The 22,529-nt window shown below is 47.2% G+C and overlaps 2 protein-coding genes across 2 annotated transcripts in view; both read right to left on the reverse strand.

The window, feature by feature from the left end:
- LOC107105642 (17-beta-hydroxysteroid dehydrogenase 14-like) overlaps positions 1 to 12,186 on the reverse strand; it is a 23,076-nt gene extending 10,890 nt beyond the window's left edge. The window contains exons 1-2 of the mRNA XM_015405641.1: positions 12,161 to 12,186; positions 8,497 to 8,537 (exon numbers count right to left, since the gene is read on the reverse strand). Of these exons, the coding sequence (XP_015261127.1) occupies positions 8,497 to 8,537; positions 12,161 to 12,186 (67 nt within the window). The remainder of the gene's footprint in view (positions 1 to 8,496; positions 8,538 to 12,160) is intronic.
- Positions 12,187 to 14,935: 2,749 nt separating this feature from the next.
- Positions 14,936 to 22,529, reverse strand: part of LOC107105644 (17-beta-hydroxysteroid dehydrogenase 14-like) — an 11,448-nt gene continuing 3,854 nt past the window's right edge. Inside the window, exons 5-9 of the mRNA XM_015405642.1 lie at positions 20,852 to 20,943; positions 19,107 to 19,211; positions 16,923 to 16,990; positions 16,388 to 16,484; positions 14,936 to 15,780 (exon numbers count right to left, since the gene is read on the reverse strand). Coding sequence (XP_015261128.1) covers positions 15,616 to 15,780; positions 16,388 to 16,484; positions 16,923 to 16,990; positions 19,107 to 19,211; positions 20,852 to 20,943 — 527 coding nt within the window. The 3' untranslated portion in view covers positions 14,936 to 15,615. The remainder of the gene's footprint in view (positions 15,781 to 16,387; positions 16,485 to 16,922; positions 16,991 to 19,106; positions 19,212 to 20,851; positions 20,944 to 22,529) is intronic.

A 22,529-nucleotide genomic window follows, 5' to 3' on the forward strand; every position in this document is an offset into this window, starting at 1 on the left:
CTCTCCGGTGGGTCCTCCTTTCCATCCTCTCCTTCCTAAAATCACTCCCTTTAAAAAAATACTCTGCCCACATGGTATCTTTCCATTCCACCTAACTTCTTCTCGTGTCAGCTCTCCCTCCTACCTCTGTTGGCTGAAATCACTTCCCGGGGAAGATGGTGGCCCTCAGAACTTCACTTTACCTTTGAGACCTGGATTGTAGGAATTGCGGCTATGGTGACTGGCTCCAGGTTGGGAACTACCTGGAGATTTTGGGGGTGGAGCCTCAAGAGAACAGGGTTGGGGAGGGGAGGGAATTCAATGGGGTACCATGCCACAGAGTCCACCTTCCAAAGTGGCCATTGTCTCCAGGTGAACTGACCTCTGTTGCCTAGGGCTGCCATTCCCCCCATTGGGGGTGGAGGTTTGCCCACTTTCAGGCCCCCAGATCCACCAGCCCCAAAGCACCCACTTTGCGGCAATGCCCAGAGGTGATGTCATTGCAAAGGGCACATTGGGGGGGGGGAATGTCAATCATTAAAGGCAAAACCATAGAGTTTTTCCTTAAATGGCAGAGGATCCCCTGTAACATGCCATGCACGATGACTTCACTTCTGGGTGACATGGACACACACACACCCCCGCCAGCGTCAATGTAAGACCTGGCAACCCTACTGTTGCCTGGAGATCAGATGTGATAGCGGGAGATTCTAGCCACCACCTGGAGGTGGGCAACCCTAACTTGGCGGAACCAGATTCCACAACAAAACAGCAGCACCGGGACATTGCCCACAAGCAGTGCTTTTTTGGTAGAAAAAGTCCAGCAGGAAATCATTAGCATAATAGGCCACACCCAGCAGTAAAAACTCATTAGCATATTAGGCCACACCCCTGACTGCACTGCTCATTAGTATATTAGGCCGCACCCCCATGTTACCAGAAGTGTGGTCATCCAGCCACACCCACCTTTTGCTTCTTATTCTGTTTACCTTGTTTGTTGTCAAAACCCAGGGCTTTTTTGTAGCAGGAACTCCTTTGCATGTTAGGCCACACACCCCTAATGTAGCCAATTCTAATGAGTTCCTGCTGTTGGGTGTGGCCTATTATGCTAATGAGTTCCTGCTGGGCGTGGCCAACTTGGGAGCCAGCCGGAACTCCGTTCCTGTGCATTCCTCATTCCTGCCCAAAAATAGCCCTGCCTACAAGTAGAGTTGCCAATTTCCAGGTGGGGCATGGAGATCTCCTGGAATTGCGATTGGTCTCTGGACTATAGAGATCAGTTCCTCTGGAGGAAATGGCTGCTTGGAGAGAGGACTCTATGGCATGAGGGCTCTCCCCTCCCCAAACCCCATCCTCTCCAAGTTCCACGCTTCCAAATCTCAAGGAATTTCCTAACCTGGAGTTGGCAACCCTACCTCCAGGACCACAGGGTCTACCTTCTGCCGAATCAGATTTTGCCAGAGGACAGTGCTATTGTCACGACAGGGCCAGTGGGGCAAGGCAGAGAGGGAGAGTTTACAGTCCAGTCCAAGAGTCAAGCCAGAGAGACTAAAAGAGTCCGAGCAAAAGTCCCAATCACACAAAGCCTGTAACGGAAACGTTGAGTGCGGTCACACGTGCCAGATAACGCAGGGGGGAAGCAAGGCTATTTGTGCCATATTAATTTGACCCGCCACTGCATCATCCAACACAGTGGCGAGTGAATCGGCTTTTCCCCTTTGCTGTGTGTTTCTGGTGCGCTCCAACAAGGGGTCACTGACGCAATGGGAGTGTGCTGGAATAATTATACAGGGAAGTCCGTCTGTGGCCCATCGGAAACTCATTTGCTACTGCACTTTCCCCGGTATTTTTTAACTCTGCTTCTTTGGTGGAGCGAGACGGGTGTGGGACGCTTGGCAGATGTTCCCGTGTGATTGCACCCTTAAAATCTGTCCGGCATTTGTGCGTATTGCTTCTGCGTGTGATCGGGGCCATGGATGAGCTTACCCCATACTCAGTTTACTTCCACTCACTTTAATGTCGGTCTTTATTGAATGAAGCTCAGTAACTGAACTTGTCCTCCTCACTCCATCTTGTCAGTGGGTTTGCTAAGGGATGATAGGCGAATATACTTTCAATCAATTTCCCTCCCTTTAATTTAATTTCTCCCAGGGCTTTTTTTGTAGAAAAAGCCCAGCAGGAACTCATTAGCATAATAGGCCACACCCAACAGCAGAAACTCATTAGCATATTAAGCCACACCCCCGTGTTACCAGAAGTGTGGTCATCCAGCCACACTCACCTTTTGCTTCTTATTCTGTTTACTTTGTTGTCAAAACCCAGGGCCTTTTTTTGTAGCAGGAACTTCTTTACGTGTTAGGCCACACACCCCTAATGTAGCCAATCCTAATGAGTTTCTGCTGTTAGGTATGGCCTATTATGCTAATGAGTTCCTGCTGGGCGTGGCCAACTCAGGAGCCAGCCGGAACTCCGTTCCTGTGCGTTCCTGCCCAAAAATAGCCCTGATTTCTCCTATTTTTAAAAGTAAATCATTCGGTGTCCCTTTACGTCCATGCAGGCTAGCAGTGGGAGCACAAAATAAACTTCACCGTGGTGAGAAAATGTAGAAGGGGCAGGAGTATCAAACGTATTCCAAGTCTCAACAATGGGAAATGTTACGCTTTAATTGTGCATACAACAAACTGGATAAATTACACAAAGGAAGGTGGTGGTGCTCCGGGACTGGAGTAGATCCTGTAATCTTTATGGGGGGAAATCCCCCGATCCTTCTTTCTTGTCACCTTATAGGTTCCTTTTGCATGAGGAGAGTCTCTGTCCTTTCCCTCCTAAATGCATGCTAGACTTCCTGCCTGCCTGCCATTCCCTCACCCCCTGCCCCTGGCAAGTCCCCCCTCCTTTTAAAGAAAAATAATAGTATATTGCTATAGTGTTTTAATGCTATAGCGATATACTTACTACTAACAGGGTTAAAAAGACCCGGTAAAAATTCTCCCAGCAGTCCTTTTAGGGAATGGCACTGTATGTGGGAAAGGAGATGCAGACATCTGCATGTTCCCCTGGGTGTCTTGAGAACTCCTAACCAATGCTCCCTCTAAGCTGTGGAGTCTTGTGAGCAAAAATTCTACTTTGTGGGCAACTGGCATTGAAGTTGTGAGCAAGCAATTTGGCTACTGCATAGATTAGTTTGCTCTGGAGCCATCCTTTCTGAGCTGAGACAAAAATGTGTGAGCCAGAGGCTAAAAAACTGTGAGCTAGCTCACACTAACTCAGCTTAGAGGGAACACTGCTCCTAACCTGAGGAAGCAGATGTGAAATGGAGCAATACCATATTTATAGAGAAAGGCTTTTCCAGCACAGAAACACAGCAGCTTCTGGCCACAGGAACATTGCTTATATGTCAATGCATCATGAGTGGACTGGGAAACTGGAACAGCCATATAAGTAAAAAACATAAGCCATGTTAGATCAGGCCAGTAGCCCATCCAGTCCAACACTTTTTGTCACACAGTGGCCAAAAATACCAGGTGCCATCAGGAGGTCCAGCAGAGGCGTCAGAACTCCAAAAGCTGCCCCCCCCCCAAGTACCAAGAATACAGAGCATCACTGCTGCAGACAGAGTGTTCCATCTATACCTTGCGGCTAATAGCCACTGATGGACTTCAGCTTCTTATGTTGATCCAGTCCCCTCTTGAAACTGTCCATGCTTGCAGCCACCTCCACCTCCTGTGGCAGTGAATCCCACGTGTTAATTGCTCTTTAGAAAAGGGTGCCATAGTGGCCCCTCGCAGAGCTCCAGAGCAGGGATCCTGTAGCCAAGGTTGGCAAAGTAACCAGCCGCGTCTCCTCTACACTTCCTCTACCTGCAAGCTCCAGCTTCATCCAGTTTCAGCTCTCTTCACTGCTCGCCATCTGTACCCTCTGAGGTTCCCCTTCAATTCCCCTACCCTACACTGATCTTTGTCTCCCTCCCTCTGAACTCCCACCCGGTCTCTCTCTGTACATGCATCCGTACCCCCTGTGAACTGCTGGCCTGGCACATTCCTAGCCCTGGGAGGGCTGCCATAACTGTGGTTTTTTCCCTGATATGGTATTGTCAGTTTGGCTGGACCCAAAAGGATATTTCACTGTTATATTGCAAAGTAAAACTCTTCCCCCGTTTCCATTCTTTTGGGGGTATTTCATTCGAACATGCTTTTATTCAATAGAATCATAGATCCCAAACAGGAGTCAGGTGAAGGCACACGCCTTACCGTGTGATAAGAGTGCCACCACCAAAAAGGCCTTCTGGGCATTTGAGACCCGCTTCCTCCTTCTTGACAGCAAGAGCTTCAAAGGAAGGGCTTTATTAAACAGCCTTAGAGGAGAGACCCATAGCCACAGTTTGGCATCTCGGGGCCTGCCCCTGACTTACCGCCAAGGCCCCCTGACTTCCCATCCAACCCAGGTGCTCCTTAAGGGGGTGTGTGCAGGAGTGTGCGCGGGGTGCCCCCTGACTTATTTAAAGGTCCCCCCCGATTAAAAAATCCTGGCTATGGGCTCACTTAGTGGAGAGGCAGGTTTGTGGTCTAGGGGGAGGTGGTTCTTCAGACGCTCCACTTTGTTAGTCTATAAGATTTTGTTGTCTGGAATTTGTCATAGGTTGTTTTGTTGCTCCAAAATTAATACTGATGTAATTTAAATAATGTGACTAAATAAGCATGACACCTTTGTAAATGCAAGAAGTCCTTTTAAGTGCTGCTCATTTTGTCTGATTGATGATGTGAAGAGCAGATAGGACATATCTTGAGAGATTAAAGCCTCTCGAATAGGTCCCTGCCTCCTGCTCCAGGGCTTTGATGGCTTTGCACCCAGCAGGATGGCAAATGAACGGAGAGCGCCTGAGGTGGCAAAACACCCTCAGTTGCTCCTCCCCACAGCATTCAGAGTCTGTTGCATGGTTGTGTTCCGCATTCTTCCTTCACATCTGCTTCGGGGTGCCAACCTCCAGGTGGGAGCTGGCAATCTCCTGCTATTACAACTGATCTCCAGGTGACAGAGATCAGATCACCTGGAGAAAATGGCTGCCTTCAGAGGTAAACTATGGCATTGTACCCCATGGAAGTCCCTCCCCTCCTGTCCCCAAACTCTGCCCTCCACAGGCTCCACCCCCAAATCTCCAGGTATTTCCCAGCCAAGATCTGGCAACACTACGATCTGCTCCATAAATGTGGACCTTTTCAGATTTTTGTGCTTTTAAAAATTCTTGTTTCTGTAAACCTTCATCAAGATTTTACAGTATCACTTCACTTCTGACAGGAAGCTGATGGAATAGGTGCCACTGGACTCCTGGTTTACTTTGCCGCTACAGATGAACACAGCTACCCATCTGAACTGAGAAGCACCCCCTCCTTTCGCTGAACTCCCTAGAGAACGCTAACCAATATTACAATACAGTTCTTTGCATCTGGGGGTGGGGACTGAACATTTCCAGCCGACCACATAGTACACTGTTTTCTAACACAGGAAATATAACACACTTTTGTCCTGGGGAACTGTATGCCTCATCCTGAAAAATAACTCATATTTTTGAACATTCAGTTTCCCCACGAGGAAGTGGAAAGTGCCATCAAGTCACAGCTGATTTACAACAACCCCACAGGGTTTTCAAGGGAGGAGACCTGCAGAGGAGGTTGGCCATTGCCTGCCTCGGCGTCACACCCCTGGTATTCCTTGGAGCTCTCGCATCCAAACACTAGCCAGGGCTGGCCCTGCTTAGCTTCCGAGACCTGATGAGACTGGGCCAGGCTGGGTTATCCAGGCCAGGGTCCCCACTAGGAGATGCTGGTTAGTCCCCGTGGAGTGACTCAAGTGAGTCTAGGCTGAACCTGAGTTACAAAGTGGGCTCTACAAAGGGGCAAACATCACTCTTCACTGTGGTTAAATTTAGGGTTTTCACTGTCAGTGTAGCCTGGGAGGACCTCATTGGGAGTCTGTAAATACAGGACACAGTTTACTATAATCACCCATTATTTACTCACCAGCCTTTGATCATTCCCCCCCCTCTAAACACCCTTGGTTGGTAGTTACTTCAAATGCCTTTTCTCCAAAGGAGGCGTTTTTGACAGCTGCCCATGAAGTGTCCAACCTTGGGCTCCTGGTGGCAAAGAACACCGGCTGGCCTTCTTTGGTTGTACCCAAATCTTTGGCTGGTTTCTCTCTTTCAGCCTTTCCTCTCGCCTGCGTGTTCTGTGTTTTAATTGCCAGCTATAGGATTGATTTTCTTGCCATTGGCTTTTATAGCTGATGTCCATAGAAGACATTTTCTAAGTAGTTTTCTTGCATCACAGAAGAAGGATGGTATCTGCAGGAAGACCCAAATCATGGACACCCGTGAGCTGGAACAGGCCTCCAATTAATCATGTTAACCCTTGAGGGAAATTAGGGTGCTTTGCCTCACACACGTCCTCAATAGCCCAACAATAGGGGCTGTGCAGGCAAGTCTTACTTAGGACCACATTTGATTACGTTACATGCAGTCCGAGGCTGCAGTCACACAGACTAGATAATCCACTTTGAATGCACTTTCCAAATGGATTTTGCCAGTTCACACAGTAAAATCCAGTTGGAAAGTGCATCGAAAGTGGATTATTTAGTGTGTGTGACTGCAGCACTAGACTGTGATTTTCAATTTTGGGTGGGTTTTTTTTGTATTTTATATGTTAGACAGACAGACAGCTAGCTAGAAAATGGATTGAAATTGGATTACTTAGTGTGTGTGACCGCTGCGCTAGAATGTGATTTTCAATTTTTGGGTTTTTTTTGGTATTTTATATATTAGATAGATAATGATGATGATGATAGATAGATAGATTATATGCATTATCTATATTGTAAGCCACCTTGAACACCATAAGGAATGTTTGAATAAATAAATATTCTCCTGGCGACATTGCCCAGGTGAAAACAGCAGCCCTGGTGGGTAGTAGGAGAACCAGACGTCCTAGAGTGGCTGCAGAGGGTGGGTGCTCATAGAACTCCATTTCTCCTATGGAAGAAGCATCTCTGCTGAGCTCCTTTCCCTCCCTTCCCAAAACTTTGCCCTCCCTGCACATCGCTTCTAAATCCCCCAAGCTGGAATTGGCAACCCAACTTCTTCCACTTCTAAGATGGTAGCAAGACGAAGGGTTGTGTATACAGAAATTGAAAGTTAGAAGTCTGCACCCAGGAGATTTGGATTCTACTGCCCCACCAGATTCTGCTTCTGAGACATCATGATTTTATCTCAAATGAGATTAGTATAGAATACTATGCTTATCTCTTTTATTTTTCACATTAATAGCTTATGGGATGTTCTGGGACCCCAAAAGAAATGGCCTTGGCTGCCCGGGTTCTTGCTGCAGATGGTACTTTCTACACTGGTTTCAACCTTGTGCTCAGTGGAGGAGCTGAGCTGAGCTTTGGGAAGAAGAACCAGATGATGGATACACACACGCATATAAAAACACACGTGATGCTGCCTTATACGGAATCAGCCCCTCCCCAAGCCTGGCCTAAGTGCAGGTGAGAATTCGTAGGACCTCTCCAGCAAGCAAGAGGATAGAAAAGGGGAGAGGAAATAAGAGGGAAGAATACAGCTCTCATTGATTCAAAAAAGTCACCCTTCCAAGGAGAAGAGCTCTGCAAAGGTGCTGCATTATGATGCTGCAGCAGAGGAAAACAGAGGAAGAGGAGCCCATCAGTCAGTCTGGGGAGGAGAGCCATGTGTGTCACCTTAGGCTTTTTTTTGAGGAAAGGCAGGATCCAAATTGTCCCTTTAAGAGGCACCAGTTCAGATATGCCACACTGGTAAGGAACAGGGGTCATTTCCTGCAGGAGCGCACAGGAGCAGAGCTCCGGCAGTAAAGAGCCCAGGAGGCGGGCACATGCAACAAGCCCCACCCTCTGCTCCCAGCAGCCCTCAGTCAGAGCAAGAAGTAGCCAGGTAAGCTGCAGAGCTCCCCCCAGCCCCCCGGTCCAAAACAGTCCAGTGGCACCTTTAAGACCAAGTTTTATTCAGGTACAAGCTCTCCCTCCTCTGTGAGGACACATCTGCACATCCCCCCCCCAAATAGCTAGAAATCCAAAACAGTCCAGTGGAGCCTGAGCGGTGGGTGTTGCCTTCTGACAGACTTCCGGTGATGTCAGGGTGTGTGGCATATGCAAATAAGTTATGCTAATGAGTTATGCTAATGAGCTCCTGCACCTCTTTTTCTACGAAATGACCCCTTGTAAGGAAGACTCTTGCTCTTCTACTTACAGGTAGGGTTGCTACTTTTTAAACTGGTTTCCAGCTGGTTCCTTCACTATCTCTTTGAACCACATCAAATATCGAGAGGTAGGTGGGTGTTCTTCTCTTCCATGCCATGAAAAGCTTCGGATGCCCATTCACATACATGAAGCCTCTCTGAAGGACACAGTATTCTTCCCCAGGCCTGTTGGTGACCCTGCTTCCAGGATTTCCAGTCCTGGAAGGGGCAAGTAGAGATTCAACATGTCTACCTGTCTCAGTCACAGCATCTACATGTTGAGCATTTGCGAAGCTGAAGGGACAGAGGATAGGGCAAAATGAACAACACCAGCCCCATCTTGGATTCAGCCTCACCTGGCCCAGACTCTGATATCGTAAGCTGGAGCTCAGCCCTTCTCTAATTAGACTTTAGTTTGTCATGTGGATGTGCCCCAGGACAGCGAGAGACCATGAAATTGTTGGCCATTAAACTGTTCCTGTTGATGTTTTCTTTTTAAATTCCCTCGGTCAACAGCTGTACCTGTTCTTATCCCAAATCCCATCACCCAATAAAGTCACAGTTCAAAGAAAAGAGGTGCCATAAACATGTTGCTGATGTTTGGCTTTAATACAGGAAAATGAGTTTGCATCAGGAGCCACCCTTCCAAGCTGAGCTGGCTTTGGTGCCCTCTCCCCGGCCTGACAGATTCCTTTCCCTATTCCTCCAAGCTCTCTCCGCCTGCATTCATTGGCTTCTCCCCCTTCTGGATTCTTTATGACCAAATGGTGCTCGCTTGCTGTAGAAGGAAAGGCAGGTTTGCACATTCTCCCAAAGTGACCAAAGCAGTGGTGGTGCTGGTGTGTCTCTCCTCATCCTGGGATGTCACAAAGCAATTCAAACTGTTGGACTGAGGCTGAAAAAGTCATCCAACTTTTCCAAATGCCCCCATCAAAATATATACAGTCTGAACGTTCAATCAATCAATTTTATTACAGTGACTCTAGAACAGCCGACAAAAATTAAATCAGCAGCACTTAAAAGAAAACATGTACCTACAGTAAAAAAATTGATAGCTTCATTAATGTAACTTCCATTGTACATACATAGTTAATATTCCAATACTATGGACTATGGTATCCTACTGAGCAGCCAGTCAGCAATGAGACAGCCGGGGCGTGTGTGTTGTATTACTGTGGTTCGAGGCCTATCTGGGGGAGGTGGTCTCAGAAAGTGTTGCGAGGGGATTCCTACTCTATCCCATGGCCGCTGGCCTGTAGGGTTCCACAGGGCTCCTCAATCTTATCACCCATGCGGTTTAATATCTATATGAAGCTATTGGGAGAGGCCATCAGCCGACGTTCAGCACCACATAAAAGAAAACAACATGTACTACCCACAGTAAAAATTTATTGCCTCATTAATCTAACTTCTATGGTACATTAATTGCTAATAAAAAAGAGTTAACGAAGTGCTTTTTGGCGTTCCTGCCTACTCCGTGCATCTTCTCACGTTTTTTTTATCCTTGCAGGTAGGGTTGCTAATTTTCAAACGGGTCTCTAGTAGGGGTGTGCATTCGGGGTCTACCTGAACTGAAAATATACCCGAAAAACACCTCATTAGTATTTCCTGGGTATATTTTGGCCTCCCAAATGTATCTGGGATTTTTTTCGGAGAATAGGGAAAAGAATCCCTGAAACAATCCTGGACACATTTGGGAATTACTGGCAAAACCAGGCTGCCCAGTAGAGCCCCGGCATCGGCTGCTTGGTGGGCTCTGTTGGGTAGTCTGGTCTAATCCAGTCTGTGCAGCAGAGCCCCAGCAGAGCCCACAGGGAGTTCTCCCCATAGGATCGGCTCCTGGGTGGGCTCTGTTGGGCAGCCTGGTTTAAAGGGACTGCCAAAAAGAGACCCAGCTGAGCCACCTCCCACCTGTTTTTAGTGGCTTTGCCGCTGCTTCCCCTCCAGTGCTGATAAACATTAGAAACACTCAGCTTGCATGCTAACAAACAGCTCACAACATTGCTTCCCATAATGTTGCCGAAGTCTTGGGCACTCATGTTACCTATACCTTCAGGATAACCTGTTTGTGAGGAAATCAAGTGGATTTAAAAGGGAAGCAGGTTTTGCAGCTAAAAGATCCACAAAGAGCAAGAGAACCACCACTATTGAAAACAGATCAGCCAATATAATAATGCCCCTATATAAATCAATGGAGAGACCTCATTTGGAATACTGTGTGCAGTTCTGGGCACCACCCCTTAAAAAGGATATTATAGCTTGGGAAAAAGTGCAGAAAAGGGCAACTCGAATGATAAAAGGGTTGGAACACTTTCCCTATGAGGAAAGGTTAAAGCGCTTAGGGCTCTTTAGCTTGGAGAAAAGACGACTGAGGGGTGACATGATCGAGGTTTATAAGATTATGCATGGGAAAGAGCAGGTAGAGAAAGAGGTACTTTTCTCCCTTTCTCACAATACAAGAACTCGTGGGCACTCCACGACAACTGCAGAGCGGTCGGGTTAGAACGGATAAAAGGAAGTACTTCTTCACCCAAAGAGTGATTAACACTTGGAATTCACTGCCACAGGAAGTGGTGGGTGCTACAAGCATGGACGGCTTCAAAAGGGAATTAGATAAGCATATGGAGCAGAGGTCCATCAGTGGCTATTAGCCACAAGGTATAGCTAGGGGCTCTGGGGCAAGTGATGCTCTGTCTTCTTGGTGCTTGGGGGGGGGTCAACAGTGGGAGGGCTCCTAATGTCCTGGCCCCACTGGTGGACCTCCTGATGGCACTGGTATTTCTGGCCACTGTGTGACACAGAGTGTTGGACTGGATGGGCCTTTGGCCTGATCCAACATTGGCGTCTCTTATGTTCTTATGAACAGATTCCCAACACAGCCCTTGAAATGTACTGGGTTCCAAGACGCATAGACGAGTGATTTCCGCTCATGATTTATTAGCAGGTAGAAACTGAGACGGAGAAGTGGGGCCCGGGGGCCTGCTCCCAAACCACACCCAACACCCGTGATTTACAGTGCCCACATAACTATAGGTCGATACTAGGATCCAGATCGGCTGATAGGTCCATTCTTGTATCCTCAGCGTCTATTGTTCTACAGCGCGAAGCTCCGTGTGTTCGCTAGGCCACGTGCGTTGTCCTGACTGCGTGCATGGTCCTTTGTTAGGACATAACAGCCCTGTAACATGTTAATATTTTTTACTTTTTAAAAAAAATAAGCAACACTCATTTGCATAAAAATACAAGTCAGCCATAATCATCAGATTGTATGGACCTTAGAGTAGCCCTGTGGGATTAGAACAGTGGTCTACAGGACCATTTAACACAGTGGCAAAGGCCAAAGCTGCTCCCTCTTACTGTCCTGAAGTTGCCCAACTTCCAAGTGGGACCTGAAGACCTCCTGGAATTTCAGCTGATCTTCAAGCTACAGAGATCAGTTCCCCTGGAGAAAATGGCTGCTTTGGGAGCTGGTGGGCTCTATGGCATTAGACTCTCCTGAGATCCCTCCCCAGGCTCCAATGGCTGTAATTACTGGTAATTTGATTTGGTGATTTGCTGTCTTGGAGGGCAGTAGACTTGACTAATTGCATATTATGAGATTGTTTTGCAATTTTTAGCAATGGCTTGCTGTTAAGAAGCAATTTTGCCTTTGAGAAAGTCTTGTTGAAATGGAAAGCTACCACCAATCCATCAGGGTGGTGAAGTCTGCACATGAAATCAGATGAAATCTTCATTTGTAAGGTTTGTCCCCGAGTATGACGTCGGTTTGAGCCTGCTGCTACAGTCTGTAAATAACAACATACTACGCTTCAGGAAGGAATTTGTAAAGGATATGACCTAATACATGAGGCTGGACTGAGTGAATGACTCAATATATGAAGTTGGATTGAGCTACCTGTTGAATCTTAGGAACTTACCTGTTGAACTTCAGGACCCAATTCATATTGAATGTGTTATTTTGGATTAATGATTCCATATATGAGGTTGCATTGAAATCAGGGGTCATTTCGTAGAAAAAGAGGTGCAGGAGCTCATTAGCATAACTTGTTTGCATATGCCACACCCTCTGACATCACCGGAAGTATGTCAGAAGGCAACACCCACTGCTCAGGCTCCACGGGACTGTTTTGGATTGCTAGGTATTGGGCGGGGGGGAAATGTGCAGATCTGTCCTCACAGAGGGGGGAGAGCTTGTACCTGAATAAAACTTGGTCTTAAAGGTGCCACTGGACTGTTTTGGATTGCTAGCTATGGGGGGGGGACACGCAGATCTGCCCTCACAGAGGAAGGAGAGCTTGTATCTGAAGGCGGGAGGCTCTGCTACTTACCTGGTTGCTTCTTGCTCCTCATGGCCCGAGTGAGGGCTGCTGGGAGCAGGGGGCGGGGCTTGTTGCATGTGCCCACCCCCTGGGCTCCTTACTGCCAGAGCTCTGCTCCTGTGCGCTCCCACAGGAAATGACTCCTGATTTAAATTTATGTTGAACTTGGGAGGTTTACGGTTGAATTTTGAGAACTAGTCCAGTGGCTTTGAGCCAGGATCCTCAAAGGACCCCTTCCTCCCATATTGTCCACCCCCCCAGTTAAGATATGCTCCACGTGAGCATGAGATGAGATGCAAGGAAAAAGGCCAGCAAGATGTTCAGGTTTGTACCCTAACATGACACCTAAATAAATGTAGCTCATATTTTGTTCAATCACTTTAAAAGGGAAACTTCACGCTGTATGAAGGAGCCCTCTTCAGACCTGCAATGGCTTGGTGGTGTTTACTTTGTTCAAACATATCCATATCTTGCTGACCATTTGACAATGGGAATTTTGCAGGGCATAAGAAGTATTGTTTGTTTTTTGTTTTCCAGTTCTATCACTATTGACAGAGTACAGGGGTGGAAACTAGTCAGAGGGTAAAAAATACTGATTTTACTGACCAAAATTCAAAAAAACCTGACCAAATGCTGAGAAAAAACTGACAAATTACTAAACATTTTTTTAAAAATAATTTATTTATGAAATTTGTCATTTTATACAGCCACATATTTGACACTTTCTTTATATTTTCGGAGTCTTTTACATAAAGCTATTTTCCCACCATTTATGCACTCAGAATAGGGTTTCATCTTTCCCATGAATTAACATAGTTAATTTGTCCATTTCTGTGGTGTCCAGCAGTTTCAAAGCTATTTCCTGTCTAGAGGGTAGTCTCTCGTTTTTCCAATATTGGGCTAGTAATATTCTTGATGATATTAGGATATAAGTTAACAAGTATCTTTCTTCTGGCTCATAACAATCTGAAATTATATTTAGTAAATATATTTCAGGTAGTAAGCTAAGATTAACATTCAATATTTCTAATATTATCTTTTTTACAGTTCTCCAAAATTTTTTGCAATTTTTCACATTTCCACCACATATGAAAAAAGGATCCTATGTTATTTTTACATTTCCAACAATTTTTTGAGATTGTAACCGAACATTTAGCAATTTTGTCAGGTGACCAGTACCACCTATGAAACATTTTGTAACTATTTTCTTTAAATGTTGTTGACTTAAGGAGTTGCATTATTTTCCATATTTTAGCCCACTCATCAGTGTCAATATTATAACCTATATCTTGCATCCACGTTACCATAGAGGATTTAACAATCTCATCCTGAATATAGTTCTCCAACAGAAACTTATATATCTTTTGAATTAACTTATCACTGGATGAAAGCCAAATTTTATCTAATTCGTTGTTTGATACATAGAAACCTAGGCTGTTATCTTTACTATATACAGATTTTAATTGCATGTTTTCCCACCAAGTCAAGTTTATGTTTAGTGATTGTAACTTTTCTAGACTTTTTAGTTTATTATTTTTCTCTAGTAGATTTTCATATGACATCTTCTTGTTTTCCGATAATAAGGTGGGTTTAATAAATGCTTCTAGAGGGGATACCCATCTGGGGTTTTTTAAGTAATAATTTTCTTTTAGATTTTGCTGACATTTTATCAGTGTGCTTCTCAAAATATGCTGATGAAAGTTGGAATGTATTTTTTCTTTATTGTACCAAAGATAAACATGCCATCCCATACTGAGATCATGTCCTTCCAGATTTAATGATCTTGTATCTTCTAGTATTATCCATTCTTTTATCCATACTGCCGCCGCAGCTTGATAATACAACTCCCAGTTAGGCAGCCCAAATCCGCCTCTTTCTTTTTTATCTTGTAATAATTTCCATTTGATTCGTGCTTTTTTGGGGTACCAAATAAATTGTCTATTGATTTTATCAAGCTCCACAAATTGATGCTTTTTCTTCAAGGTTGGTACAGCCAGGGGCTGTATGATGCATCAGCTCTAGACACATTTGCCTGCTATCCCCATACAAGAGAAACCAAGTGTGTGGAGCATTCGCTGCCAGGAGCAGATAGGGGCATTAAAGCAGCCTCGGTGCCGGGTGGCAGCTGTATGCCGGCAGCAACGTGGGGACCGCTCAGCTCAGACCCAGGGCAGCAGCCAGGGCAGCCGTGGGGGTAGGCTGGCCAAGAGCCACTTGGCTCTGCTTGTTCCTGACCCCTGTGGTCCTCCGGGGCTGCGGCCAGTCTGCCCTCTAAGCGGCTCCTTAACACAGGAAGCCCCACTCAGCAGCAATCTGGAGCCGCACAGGGTCTGACACTGCCTATGGCCCATTTTAAGATTACAGCAGTTCTGTTCTGCTCAGGATGTGGAATGCTCTGCGCAGCAGGGGGGGAAATGAGAGGGAACACCGGCTGCAGCCCACGAGAAACTTTCCCAGACAATGAAGGGCCAGCAAGCAAACCGGCCAGCACTGCAAGCCACTTTTTAATGCACGTAGCCCAAGTGCCGCAGGACTGTCTATTATTTTGCTGTGACAGACATACACAGCGATCCCTGTTGTGGGTTCCTCATCTTGGAAGGATGATTTAGGGTTGTTCCATCTGTTTATTAAAATATTTGTTTCCCGCTGTTTGTTGTGAACACTTCCCCACTCAGTGGTTCACATTATATTTTTAAAAATTCAATTACGAAATAGAAGGTCTGTCGGGAAAATCCAAAACACGTAAGATTTCAATCCAGGTAAACCACCAGAGCAGCAAAGTCCATACAAGATCCACAAGGACTCCAGCAATGTCTGCAAGGACCTGAAGGTGGCGCCATATCAAAACAGAGAAATAAGAAAGGAACCGGTCGCCAGCCACACTTTCAGGGTCACGGTGAGTTAGCTAAAATGAAGATCTGCCAGAAACCAAAGGCTCTAGCCAGGCTTTTAAAAAAGAAGCGTACGTTGCCGATCCAGCTCTTTTGCTCTACCAGCCACCAAAGTTCTTTCACTTCCTCAAGAAGTCTTGGCTGGCTCCCAGCTCTAACCCGCTAGCTTTCGCAAACCAAACTGGGATCCATCCTGTTCTTCTTTGCATAACCAAGCTCAGCTCCACCACTGAGCACAAGGTCGATGCCAGTGCAGAACGTGCCATCGGCAGCAAGGTACAGGGCAGCCGCTGCCACCTCTGCCGGGGTCCCAAACCGTCCCAGGAGCTACAAAAGTGCAACAGAGGAGATACGTTTATACCCCTTTCACACAAATATGAGCTTTTGGAATTTTATCAGGCTACATTGCTAGTCCTTAAGAGTGTGAGAGGAGGAGGAGGAGGAGGAGGAGGAGAGTTTATACCCCGCCCTTCACTCAGCGTCTCAGAGTGGCTTACAATCTCCTTCCCTTCCTCTCCCCACAACAGACACCTTATGAGGTAGGTGGGGCTGAGAGAGCTCTTTTGAGGACTGCTCTTGAGAGAACAGCCCTGAGAGAACTGTGACTGACCCAAGGTCACACCCCAGCTGCATGGGGAGGAGTGGGGAATCAAACCTGGTTCTCCTGATTAGAGTCCGCCACACTTAACCACTGCACCAAACTGGCTCTCAGGTAGACAGCGGTGAGATAACAGTGCGTTGGACACTGCCCTTTCGCCTTCCCCATGTTTAACACAAATAACTTATGCAAAATAGCACTTTTATGCATATAGCCCTCGTTTGCATAACAGATTCCAGAAGTCAAGTTTTCTTACCACAGTCCTACCTATTACCACCCTGTATGCAGTGGAACCTCCCCCCCCAGTCACCCGTACCCCTCCCTCAAGGCCCTTGCCTGAGCATTGCTGCCTTCCTGGATCGCTGCTTCTGCATTGGCTGTCTGGCTAGCGAGGTCTTCCCACATAGGAGTCCAGATATTCCCAGGCGAGATGCTAAGATTCAAGTTGGCAGAGAGAGTAAATGAAAGGGGCAGGAGGATGAGGGGGAAAAGAATGACATAAGATCAAGCCAATCTTGTCTAGAAACATGTTTTGCCTCCGAAGGTGGGGGCCACAGGTGACTAACAGTATATAGCAAATGTCATGGCTAGGCTAATCCATAATTTTTGTTTCTGTTCTAAGTAACAAAATTTGAAAGGGGAAAAAAATAGGGTGGGAGTGGAGAAGTCTTTTCATCACGGACATCTTTCCTGGAGCAGTGACTCCAGCACAGTGTTCTGGAGCTAAACAACAATTACCTGGGATCCTTTCTCCTGCCGCCACCCTGTCCTCTTTCTCTTGAAATCGAGGCTGTCAGCTCCTCTTTCCGGGCGTTCCTCTGCAAAGCACCATGTGCACTGCTGGTTCTACATGGATAATAATCATGCTTACCTGTTGACCCGTACGCCGTATTTGCTTTCATCGATGGCCAGGGCTTTGGTCATTGCAATCACAGCGCCCTGCAAGTTGAACGGGCAACAGGTGAGTTTGCCAACTGAGCTGAACAGGCTCCTCTTCATGCTGACATGGAGAAAGCAGCAGAGCCGTCTACTCACTGCTTGCAGACCAACCTGATCACCTGCTTATCTGGGGTACCCCTCAAAGGTGAAAGAGCCAGGACCAGCAAAAAAATTAACTAATCTGGCAACTCTAATAATAGGCTGTTTTCTGCTCTATTTATTTATTTATTTATTATTTAGACTTTTATCCCGCCCTCCCCGTAGGCTCAGGGCGGCTTACATGGCATATCGCCGGTATAATAAAACAATACAAACATTAAAATATTAAATATCTTTTACGACATCATACATTCAAAACAGTATTTGGTGCTCCTAAAAACAAGATGGCGGTCTCTTAAAAGTCTCTTTCTCTTCCAAGGTGCCCACCTCATGGTGACATCATGGTGACCCTGTCCACAAAGCTTGGGGCGTAGATGGTACCATAGTGATGGCGGCTCCTATTCAAACGCCTGGCAGAAGAGCTCCGTCTTGCAGGCTCTGCGGAACTGTGCTAGGTCCCGCAGAGCCCTGATCTCCTCTGGGAGCTCGTTCCACCAGATAGGAGCCGCCACCTAAAACGCCCTGTTCCTGGTCGTAACGAGTTTGATAACCCGGGGACCTGGCACATCCAACAAGTTCTGAGTCCCAGACCGTAGTGCTCTTGGGGGCATATGTGGGGAAAGGCGGTCCCTTAGGTAGGCTGGTCTACCCTTGCTATACTTAATGATCAATCATTAATGCACATTTAAAAAATTACACCCTACTGCTCTGTGCAGATGCATTCTCAAGTGCAACCATAAAAACATCTGAAATTAGCAAACCTCACAGGATTGCTGTTGTGGAAGTAACAAGGGAGGCTGAGGGTGAAATTCACTTTGGGTTCCCCATTTTTTTGGGGGTGGGGAAACCGTATAAGTATATAACTGGAGAGCCAGTTTGGTGTTGTGGTTAGGTGTGTGGACTCTAATATGGAGAATCGGGTTTGATTCCCCACTCTTCCACATGCAGCTAGCTGGGTGACCTTGGGTCAGTCACAGTTCTGTCAGAGCTGTTCTCTCAAAAGCAGTTCTGTCAGAGCTCTCTCAGCCCCACCTACCTCACCGGGTGTCTGTTGTGGGGAGAGGAAGGGAGAGGACATTGTAAGCGCTCTGAGACTCCGAGTGAAGGGCGGGGCATAAATCCAAATCTTCTCCCCCCCTTCTTCTTAATCTCTAAGTAAATAGTTCCTCTGTGTGTATGCATGCCTGGGGGGGGGGTTGACCAAGGAAATGGCATGGGAGGAGAGCTAGCCCCCCCCTCAACAGCACCACCATCTCAGTCCCTGATTGGCTGCCCTCTGCAGCTGCTTTTTAAGGCAAAAACACACACACCAAGGGTCAAGGGATCCAGTAACAGATCCCCAACATGACGTGTACTTTGGTCCCGACAAAGTAGAGGCTCTCTCTTAGAGGAGCTGTGCATTAGAGAATGGAAACTGGCAGTCCCTCACTCACCTTGAGTCTCCCCCACAAAAACATGAGTCTTGCTGTTCTTTAATTGAGCAGAGGGTGGCAAGCCCTGATTTGTGTGTGTGTGAGCATGGATTTACTCCTTGCGATAAAGCCGGAGTAAGAAAGACCCCCACCTAATCCAATTTATCAAGTCACCTCCTGGTGCGCCGGGGGAAGGACTCTTCCAAGGAGCCCTGGGAAATCACTGGCGTTTTTCCTCCACGGGGGCCCAATGCCCCTTTGACCTTCTCTCAGACAGTTTATGCAATGTGCAAATGTGGTCAATGTGAAACTGAACTGATGCAGGAGAAAGCAAACTTTCCTTTTAGTAAAATCAGAACTGGCCATTTTTGTTACAGGCCAATTTAAGATTTGTAGATGAAAACACACCGAGCGGTTTAGATGGGGCTGCGAATTGGCTACAGAAACACCTGCCCAGTCTTCCCTAGCTCTTTAACACCAGCAGGAACCAAGCAGAGGAAGCTCAAGATGCTATTGAAAGCAGCAGGATAGAAGTGCATAAACCTGGAGGCTGAGAAGAGGGTGAAGGGGGGTTGGGTGGGGCTCTGTCTTGGGCTCAGGCTTACCTTGGTGGCCACATAGGGCACTGCGCATTTCTGCCCCATGCCACCCACAAGACTGGCGATGTTGATGATGTTCCCTCTTGTTTCCCGGAGGTAGGGCAGTGCAAACTGTTGACAGAGGAATAAGGAGAAAAATGCCCTTGACCCTTCAGGCCAGATGAAACAGCCTCAGACTGAATAATAGTCCATCTTTCCTAGAACAGCTGACTCCAGTGATGCCCAGCTTCATACCCATGGGTGCCATGGTGCCCGCATACTTCCCACCACCCACTTGCCTCTTCCCCAAAGCTTCCCTGCAAATCAAAGTGTCAGTTCTGGCTTCCCTCCACTGGAGTCACAGTCGCCCAAGGTCCCTCACTCCCTCTTCGCCTCCATCGCTTGTTCCAAGATAACAAGAGTCAGCCAAAGAAGAAGTGATTGGATTTTTCCCTTTCCCTCCCCACAACAGACACCCTGTGAGGTCGGTGGGGCTGAGAGAGCTCTTTCCAGAACTGCTCTTTCCAGAACAGCTCTGAGAGAACTTGTGACTGACCCAAGGTCACACCAGCAGCTGCATGTGGAGGAGTGGGGAATCAGCCCCCCTGTTCGCCCAGATTAGAGCCTGCGCTCTTAACCACTACACCAAACTGGCTGAGCTGGAGAGAGAGCTGGAGCTGCCCAGAGATGGAAGTTCAAGAGGAATCCCAATTCCCTTGTGGGAATTCCCATTTTTTTCTCCCACCTTTGTAAGACTTGGGGGGGGGGGCAGAGTTCTGCTACTACTCAAAGATTTCTGGTCTCCCCAAAACTCCTCTGGACACCTTGGGACATCTATAGGTAGCTTGCCCAACCAGCCTACAGGCTAGTGGGTAAGAATGCAAAGGCAGTCTTACACCCTTTAATAAAAGGGGTTTATTTAAGCTAACACACAGCCTACTCAAAAACCACTCCCACAGAAGAGGTGTGGGATATCAGGTTGCAAAGGGGATTGTTTCTAAGAAATGAAGCAGGAGGAGGAGATGTATGCATCCAAACGTGAAGACGTGTTGCCTGCATTCGTAGCATCTCTCTCTCTCCCCCCCCCCCAACTTTGGGGAAAATCGGTTCAATCTGACAGGAGACTCCCCATAGCTCCTCCTGCATCTTCCAGGCAAGCAGGCTGTTTTAACTCTTCTCCTCCTAGGCGTGTCGATCTGGAAGGGGGCAATTGGTTTTGTGTCACTCTTTAAGGTTTACAAGGAGCTGCGGTGGCTCAAGTGGTTAAGACGCTGAACTGCAGGCTGTGGAAGGTCGGTAGTTCAGCAGTTCGAGACCCGAGTTGCTGCATGACTGAGTGAGCTCCCGTCTCTAGTTCCAGCTCCTGCCAACCTAGCAGTTCGAAAGCAAGAAATTGCAAGTAGATAAATAGGTACCACTTCGGTGGGAACGTAACAGTGTTCCGTGCGCCTTGGTGTTTAGTCATGCCGGCCACATGACCACGGAAACGTCTTCAGACAGCGCTGGCTCTTCGGCTTTGAAACGGAGATGAGCACCGCAACCCTAGAGTCAGATTTGACTGGCTTTCGAGCAAGGGAAGCTTTACCTTTACCTTAAGGTTTACAGCTGGTGACATCGAAACCTATCCATCTCCCTCTTCTGACAGTGTTCCTGTTTTCCTGGACATCTGCCATAATAAAAGTGCTGGGTCCTCTTTCCCTGAGCACAGCATTCTGATCCCCCCCCCCTGCTAACTGGGGAGAAGAGCCGCTCATAACAGTGAGGTTGCTCACCTTTGATGCTAAGAAACCGCTCACAACATTGAGATCCATGAGGCTCCGGAACTCCTGGGCGCTCACCTCATCTATTGTCTGGTCAGGAGGGTCTGTTTGCAAGGAGAGCGGGTGGTTATCAGAAGGGAAGCACACGGCACAGAGGCAAGATCCACAAAGAGCAACAGGAAAGATTCTGCCGAGGGATCTGACCTTTGGAGAAATGATTCCTTCCTCCATGGAGGTAAAGAGGGCAAGTTGTAAAGGCTCCCAAGCCAAGCATGAGAGGGAAGATTTAAATTAGGGGACTGGAGGGTGGGTGCACCACTCCTTCATGAAAAGTTAAAAAAAAAAAAAAACCTGTGCAGAAGGATGCTGAGAATAGAATAGAATAATAAAACAGTTTACTAATGAGTAACAGCAATATAACTGGTAGTAATATTTCAACTAAGAATACCACTCCTTCCCCAGTGCTGCAGCCCCAGTGTGCTATGATCTTTTTTTTTGGGGGGGGGGAACCACAAATTGCCCATGGGTACATTTACTTTGGTCTTTACAGGCCTTCAAGAGACCAGTAATTCAGCTTCAACCTCCTCATCCACAACGTGGGATTAATTCCAGCCTAGTTTACAAAGCTCTTGTGAGGATTACTGAAACATGTCTGAAGGCCATGGAAAATTTATTTATGTCATGGTTGTGATAGGGAACTGGAACTGATGAGGAATGTTTTTTAGCTTATGGGTGGGTTGGGGCTCAGGCACTTTGTTTAGGAGACCCCAGAACTGACTGTTATGTTGTCTCCAACCTGGTTGGATCAAGTGTTAAGCTATAGTTAAGCTGGCAGTGATTATGGGTCACTCCCAGCAATGTTATGACTCTGGCCATTTTGACATTGAGGACTATCCAGCCTAGCTTACACAGCTGTTCTGAGGATTACTGAAATAACACGTCTGAAGGCCAGGGGAAATTTATTTATGCCATGGCTACACTGTTCTCCTCCCTTCCATTTTATTCCCACGACAACCCTGTGAGGTAGGCTAGGCTGAGAGAGCGTCCAGATCCTAGCCTGACATTCTAACCACTGCCCCACCCTGGCTCTCAGAAAGCTGTGCGGCGTAGTGGTTAGAGTGCTGGACTCGGATCAGGAAGATTCCAGGTTCGAAACCTCACTGTGCTCCAGAAGCTGGCTGAGTGATTTCGGGGGCCAGTCGCACCCTCTCCACTTAACGCGCCTCACAGGGGTGTTGTTGTGAGGTTAGGACGAAGGAGAGGGGAACAATGCAAACCACTTTGGGCCCTCACTGGGTAGAATGGCAGAGTATAGATGAAGAAAATAACTAAAATCAGGGCTTTTTTGTAGAAAAAGCCCAGCAGGAACTCATTAGCATAATAGGCCACACCCAACAGCAGAAACTCATTAGCATATTAGGCCACTCCCCAACAGCACAGCTCATTAGCATATTAGGCCATGCCCCCATGCCTTTCCTTGGCTTGCCCGGGCAAGCCGGCCCTTGGACACATCGGGGACGGCACGGGGAGGCATTTAAATGTCTCCCCGATCCTTCCAGGCCCCACCCTGGCCTGCCTGCCTCGGAGTCACCAGGGGGGTGTCGCTCTCCAGACCTTCCCTCTACAGCCACACACAGAGAGGTTTCGGCTGTAGTGGGCATGGCCAACTCTGAAGCCAGCCTGTGCATTC

This window comes from Gekko japonicus, unplaced genomic scaffold (genome assembly GCF_001447785.1).
Source record: "Gekko japonicus isolate JY-2015 unplaced genomic scaffold, Gekko_japonicus_V1.1 scaffold4020, whole genome shotgun sequence".
NCBI lineage: Eukaryota > Metazoa > Chordata > Lepidosauria > Squamata > Gekkonidae > Gekko > Gekko japonicus.